The sequence below is a fragment of the Etheostoma spectabile genome, chromosome 1 (genome assembly GCF_008692095.1).
Source record: "Etheostoma spectabile isolate EspeVRDwgs_2016 chromosome 1, UIUC_Espe_1.0, whole genome shotgun sequence".
NCBI lineage: Eukaryota > Metazoa > Chordata > Actinopteri > Perciformes > Percidae > Etheostoma > Etheostoma spectabile.
This window is the reverse complement of record NC_045733.1, coordinates 18764098-18771867: the sequence shown is the minus strand read 5'-3', so window position 1 is coordinate 18771867 and position 7770 is coordinate 18764098. Positions and strand designations below refer to the sequence as shown.

At 39.3% G+C, this 7770-nt stretch overlaps 1 protein-coding gene across 5 annotated transcripts in view; it reads right to left on the bottom strand.

The window, feature by feature from the left end:
* The window catches only part of gramd2aa (GRAM domain containing 2Aa), a 36853-nt gene that overhangs the window by 17112 nt on the left and 11971 nt on the right, over positions 1–7770 (bottom strand). For all 5 annotated transcript variants that reach the window (XM_032515229.1, XM_032515256.1, XM_032515239.1 and 2 more), the window contains exon 2: positions 5196–5300. In XM_032515229.1, the coding sequence (XP_032371120.1) occupies positions 5196–5300 (105 nt within the window). The remainder of the gene's footprint in view (positions 1–5195; positions 5301–7770) is intronic.

Below are 7770 nucleotides of genomic sequence, written 5' to 3'. Positions count from 1 at the left end.
CCACCTTGCTTGATGCTTGGCTTGCTTGCTCGCTAGCTAGCTAGCTTAGCTTTGTTCCACAACACATTTAACATTATCTACCAGATGTGTTTTATTATGACAAGTTTTATGAGCCGAGAAGCGAAAGATCGAGTAAGATCTGTTGCTTGTGTGAGCAACGTTACATCCCAGTACAAAACATGCATATAAACACCCATAGAAATAAACCATTTTGTTCCTATGATCACACCCGGTACACATGTCGACGTCCACACAAGCATACTGCACAGGCGTCAACACTTTGGCTTCATTTTGACCTCACTTGTTCCTCCAGATTAATAGTTCATATCTCCAAACATGGCTACACTGTGATTCAGCAGGGAATTCATAACATCATAACAGCACCACATTTGTATTCTCCTTGAATAGTGTCCTTAACTGTATACAGCAAGGTGCCATTATGTTAAAATACCCCTTACTGTTGTCTTAATAGCAGCAGGACTGTCCTTGTCCCTGCTCTGATATGAGACTCTTCTCTGGGTAAGAAGACAGCGTAACCTCTGTCCCCAAACAACCCTGTCTTACTCTCCTGCCTCTTACCATGTTGCTGACTGTGCCTGTCATGGTGAAGCACAGTGGAGATGAGAGAGGTAAACTCTGCATCGCTGGCGTGTCTGTCATGACGACACTGAGATAATGATGTCATGGAAATGCTCATTTCTATGTCTGAGTGCCCAGCAAAATGACCAATGCTAACTCAAATCGGAGATGTAAAAAAAAAAAATTAAACATTCTTACCGGGTATTCTTACTAACTACTTAGCAAGAGTGGAAAATCATCATCGTCATCATCATCGGAAATTATATTAGTCATCAATTGTCATGGTGATGAACCTGTTGTCATGCAAGCTCAGTCGTTGTTGTGATTTAATCCCTATGACCTTTAGGACTTCTTGTCTGTTAGTCTTGTCTGTTCTTTAGCCAAAAGTTAAGGATGAGGAGTCCTCAAAGGGCTACAAAGGAAAACAGCTAGTGAGCTGTGGACCGTAAATTGAGATTGTGCTTCACATACAGCTGGTTTACCTACTAGCAGTGAACATTATAAGCTTCACATTAACAAAATGATTCCATGTGTTTTGTATTGAAGTGTAATATATTTCACAGACATGGTTTGTTATTGTGTCCATCCACTGTGTGCACACAGTACAATGAAATACTGGAGGCTTTATTGTGTCTAGGTGTAACATGACTCTATTTGTCTTAAAACATTAGGTCATTCATTCTTATGTCTCTATTATTAGTCTATTATTTTCTCATTCATATACAGAATCAGAGGGGGAATTAGAGACAGAGATCCCCAATACAAAGAGCAAAGCAGGGTTAAAGGGTCTGAGAGCAGAAGGGGTTGACAGATGCTATAGCTGCCTGCTCCTGCTGTGTGTGTGTTTGTGCGTGTGTGTGCGCGTGTAAGAGCAGGATTAAGGCCGTTGTTTACAGCGAGTAGTACAGCTGTAACAGCACTGCCTCCTATCAGGCTGGATCTACTGGACACCTTACAGAAACTTAAAGTGATGCATCACTCACGTTACATGATATATTATCAGTATGATTGGATGTGACAAAAGAAAATGGATTGATTGAGCTTCAAAACAGCAGTAAGAAAATCCACCTCGCTCCAATCCAAGACCCCGAAAGTTAAATTCTTCTTCTATGTTACTGAAAGTGTTTCACATTTAATATCTTTTGTATTTCAACTAGAACATCATATTGTGAGTTATGTGCCTACAAAATGTACATGTGTGGTGCATTAAGTATTATCCATGAGATGTATACCTTGAAATGACAAAATTCTACAATAATTTCAATGGAGTTAACGTGACTTTAGAAAACAGGATATCTAATAAGTTATCCATAACCAAACTAAATTACAGCAGGTCATTACCACCTTTCCAACATTTAATTATTTTATGTATGTGCAAATTCAACTTTCACCTCATTAAAATCACCCTGCTAGACGACACATTATCTTGTGACCATGTTACATACAATAGTGCATGTGTGCTCCTCTTCCTGCCAGCTGGTTGCTGCCTAAATATAGGCTCCACAGCGGTTCTGCACTCCCAGGTGGAGAGAAGAGAGTGATTATTAAAAAAACACGGGCAGCTCTGTGGGGACTAACCGGCTCTACAGTCCTCCCTCTCCCTTCTCCCTCTCCATCTGTCTCTAGCTTTGACACAAGATCCAGGTCTTAATCAATACTGCTAGTACATCTAGATGCTAGGTGAGCGTAAGAAGAAGAAATCGCTACAGGCAATTCCCATCACAGCGTTATGTAGGAGAGCTGTGAACGTGTCGAGGTAAAGCTTTTTTTATTTTCTACTAAGGATATAAACAAGGTCATTCTGGGATGAAGTTGGGAAATGATGGGCAGTTGTCCATAAATCTTATTTTTACAATTTATGCCATAGAAACAAGATATAGATACCAGCTTCACCAAAATGTCCTTTAAGGTTTATTTTGGACATAATTTAGAGGGTTTGAAATGAATTCAAAGGCCCAGGAGAATATATTGAATTTTCCAGGAAAAAGTAAGGTTGAAGTAATATCATTGAAGTAATAATAATAGTGATAACATAAAGCAATAATTCAAATCTACACAGCTCTATAAAGAAGGAAATCTCTCCATGGAAATCACTAAGGGAAGGTTCTTGTAAGGGCTTTACACAGCAGCAGCAGCAGCACAATAAGCTGGTTGTCCAGTGGAGGGTGGATCATATTGTGTACATGAAGTGAACCTGTCTGAGTCCTGCACATAAGGGATAATGACCCATAAACTGATCTCAACCATCATTTCAGAAGCTGTAGTTTGGAAATGAAAATGAACCAGCGTATCAGCTTATACCAGTGTGAGCAGAGAAAAATGTTGCTTTCTGCAAGTGTGTTTGCGCGTGTGTGTGTTTTTGCGTGTGTGCGTGTGTGTGTCTATGCATGCGCCCCTGTCAGTGTATCTCATTGCCCTTGGCTGTGAGACTGAATAGTGAAACTAATTACAAGCTCAAAGAATCCTAAATTGAATCCGAAATTAGAAAGCGAACACCTCCCATCGGTGGCCGGTGTAGGAGTGGACTCGCAGTCAATAATGAAGCTTGAGGAGAAGAAATTGGAACTGAGAGAAGTGACTCACTATGAGACTTCAACAGTATCTACGAGAAAAGATAGGCATAATGTGAGAAGTAAAGGATCTTTCAACTAGTCTCCTGAGTTTAAAATCAAAGTATCTGATTCATAGATCAGCGTGCTCATTTGAAACAGGACTTGTCTTTTAACAGTTCATACAGATGGGAAAATTAAGTCAGTAAATTATCACATCAATTTCAGCTGATATTTTGTTTGTACAGCAAACTGACACACACTGAGTGAGCCCATGTAGCTTAATCTCTAAGGAAACCGTACAATGCTTCTGTTATCTATCTTTTATCAAAGCATTATCCAAGACAAGTGTTTCATAATACTGCTAATTTCCTAATTGGTGACTTGTAAACAGTAAACCTTGTTAGTGAGGACATTACGGAAAATACTAGTGCACACTTTGGTTATGTTGCACGAGGTGTTTGGACAATCTCGATGGATATTTTAAAGATTTTCCATTTTTAGGAAATGGAACAAGTCTGAGGGCTCTTTTCTTATTTGAAAATTTCATATAAAATCACTGTAAAAAAACTGCAATAATTTAGACTCTTTTAAACTTTAGAAATATATGTTTAAGACAAATATCCTTCAAACATTACCCTGGGTATTAAATAGCAATGATTTACAAATACTCATACTATAATTAAGCATTTATAATATTCTAAAATCATAGAGAATACGTTCATGTTCAACAATATTGTATTGATATTCTGTGTGAATCCCGTATTGTTTATGTTAGTCTTTAAAAGTGCATCTAATAAGAATATTTACATGAATGATGTATCAAACTATCTCTAGCTCTCTTTTAGCCTCTTCTAGCTCATTGTTTTGGTTTTATAATACATTTTATTTGTGCTCGAGTCTAATCTACTCACAATAACATCCATAGGAAGCCGTTTCTAATAAACCCACTGCATGCTACCAGCCCAGCACCAAGTGATAAGCTGGTGAACATAATGGAGCACCAGACAGTCAAAGAGCTAAATGCTATATGTAAGTTGGTGGAGACCAAAACAGAACTGAAAGGAGAGTGAATATGACATCAGCTTGTCAAAGTGGGACATGATTTAAAATCAATATTAATATCCCTTTGTGTGTCCTGGATGTCTAAATAGTTGCAATAATATTGTTAGTTAACTCATCCGCCGTAACAACGATATAAGCCTGTGGTATGTGGTGGTCGGCAGCTTGTTTTGAGCAATTAATGTAGCTTTAAACATTTATGTGAACAAATATTTACAATCTGTAATAATGCATGCAAAAACAGAAGAGTGTTGAGGTGAGTTAGTGAGTTAAAAAGAATTAATTGCCTTGTTTTGTATTAAGCTATATTAACATAATCACAATACAAATGCTACCCTTGTTTTTTTTAAACCAACTGAACAAATTATTTCAGAAAAGAACTTAATATTTTCCAATTTTCATGTCAGACACTATTACAGGTGTTTGGATGCGTTGAGGTGGGAGTGGATAAAAGATTGACACACTGCTTTCTGAGTGCTGCAAGTTTATGACTGACAAGTGCATAAAGTCCCTCCCATTCACTGAGTCTTCTAACACACACATGCTTCAGAGCTAAATCTCATCCCAGAACAGATTCCAGAGGATTACACTGCTCCTGCCTTGAATCCTTCTTATATAACACACACATTCTGTTTGCACACAAACCATTGACATTGTGCATCTAAATTCTTGCCCAAAAATATCATTAAATGGATTAAAACACTTAGTATAACTACAGCAATTTACCGTACTTAAACACATATCTTCTCTCCAGACCTTTGGGAGGAAAAGACAAAAATGTCTTTTGTAAATCTCTGTATGCGGTCTCTTTGTGTACATGTAAGTGCACGTTTGACCATTGTTTGACATCAAATACAGCTGAAATAAAAGCACAGAATTAGTGCTGTGAAAATAAATCTCCTGGGGATGTAACCCATGACCATGCACAGGATACAGATGGTGTGTGTGGGAAAAATACATAGTGTTGCAGAGCTCTGTGTGTGTGTGTGTGTGTGTGGGTTTTGCCTGAAGTGGCCGTGTGTGTCGTCGTCCTTGGAGTGGTCCAGGTCCTGTGTCGAGAGCAGGCCTGTTTCTATGCTCTGCTCCGGCTGATCAGTCATGCTCCTGGCCCTAAGTACACAAACACACAGCTCTGTGTTAACAGCGGGCACCTCTCTGCTGGATCGTCATGTACACTTGTAAAAAATGATGTTTGTTTTTGCCTCCAAGTTTGGCTTCAAAGAAAGCTCTCTTACCCAAAAAGGTTTATGGGGCAAACAAGTGGACTCTGTCTTCAAAATCAACAGAGCTGTGATGCAATTTTCAAAGTCTGATTCTGCTGGTTTACACTCAATTAATAATCTCGACTCAGCTAAATAAAGCTGTGTTCTTGTGATTGTGTAAATGGGGCCAGTGTCTGGTCCCACCCAGATGTCTACAAAAAAAAGAGCACCTCAGAGGTTGTGCAGATGGCTGACCTGATGTGCTGTTGCGAGCTGACTCAAATGTTTTTTTTTTTTTAAATATACCTTAAAAGTTTTTAGCAACGAATGTCTCTTGAAATTTTATTACTGATGCCAACAGAGGGAGAAGAAAACAAGGATTTGACCTAAAACCTATGTTAATGTGAGATGTCTTTTAACAAAGATGATCATTTCTTCCTGTGGGTAGTGATTAACAATAACTAGAACAAAGTATCAAACACACACTAACATGGAAACACTAAAACCCAGCATTGATTTTGTGTTTAAAAGATAAGACAAAGCACCTTTTGACCTTCTCTTCCTTTTATACAAACTTATAAAAGCAACTGGAATTAGTAAATTCCCACCATCACCAAAGAGATCCACAAATAATACTATTTTTTTCAGGTAGGCAACGTGACACATTCACAGAGTCCTTCCTGGTTTAAACTAAAGGAGATCACCCGAATAGGATGCGGAATATCAAGGCGGTTTCACTCAATTAAAGTCTGTAACAAATAAATAAATGTGTGAATAACACAACCAGTCCAACTCACCACCTGCTGCGTCACCATGATCAGCCCAGAACCTTGTAAACACCACCGTGTGTAAACCAGCACGTGAGGTAATTGGTATTAGAGCTCTCAGTCTTCCTCTATAATACCATTTGAATTTCATTAGTTATTTTTTTAAATATTCAAATAATATTTAAAAATGTAATGCTCAAATGCAGCCTGTTATTAATATGTAGTACACTACTCAGGCGTATGCATTGTCAATACCGCTATACGCATGTGGATGTTGTTACACGTTCTGTCCACTAGAGGGACTTCCAACATCAATCTGGCCTGGAAGGGGATCTACGTCATTGTAGATGCTCTCTGTTATTATTTTCCACCACGAACACAGCGCCAAACACAAATCTGCAGAGAACTTTGTAATGAAACCTTATCTAACAAGTGTATTAAAGAGGCTCTGTTGTAAAGGCTAACGCTAATCTGACTAGTGATAACATAAGCATTTTGGCTTGGTGGGTGTTGATTTTTAAGTCATGTTAAAACTATTTCCCATCTGGGTGCCTGGATGCCAGTTGGTAGAGCGGACGCCCATTTTTAGAGGTTCGCACCCAATTTCCACAGGATGTGGAACGGCATTGGAGTAATTTGGTTTCCATTGAAGTAAATGTGTGTATTTCCACTGACTGCGGAACAACTGCGTCCCGGACGCCGGAGAGCTCCGCAGCAAATCAGCTCACGGCAGATAGTGCGGGACAGGAAGTCGAGCAAAGAAACAAAATAAAACATCCGGTTAATTTTCAAACTAAAATAGAGGGTGCTCATGGCGGATCATATTTTCCTGCACTACACTTTGAAAACACAGCAGCCGTTCCGTAACAAATCCAGACCTGGTGGGTATTGAAGGACGGGGGAGCACAGAGCCGTTACGCATCCGGTGGAAATTGGGGGTTATTCCTCAACGCGGCGGCCGCGGGATCGACTCCAAGCTACGGCCCTTTGCTGCATGTCTTTCCCCCTCTCTTTCCTCTTTCAAGTCTGAGCTGTCCGATGAAAATTAAGGCGTAATATACCATAAAAATAATCTTTTACAAAAACGTGATTTTTAGACTTCCTGCCTTGTGCCTTGTTTTTCTCACTCCCGCTAACGTACTGTTCATCAGACCTGACATGACAAAAGCATTTTGTTTTTCACATGCGGGTGGCCAAGGTGAGAAGAGGGAAATTAGCTAACGTTAGCCAACGTATTTATAAAAAATAAAATCACATTCTAATATTAATAATTTCATCATTTGAATAGTATTGATTTTTGTATTAATCAAATTATATTTGACTTTCGGAATTCGTTCCAACAGCCCTACTTGGTCTTGCTCCCAGGTTGTGGCCCAGGTCGTATCTGAATCGTCGTGACCCGGGATCAGCCCTTGTTGACTGGCTTGGTTTGGGGTGACAAAAAAAGGGTTGAGCATGGGTCAGATAACCCTGGGCCGTAACAGAGGTACAATACAAAGGCACAATTCAACTGACACTTTGAGGAAACCAAATCACAGCTTCATGTTTACTGCGATGGATTATGTGGCTCAGGTTATTTAAAGGGCTTAAGTTGTTGTGCATCCTTTGAAA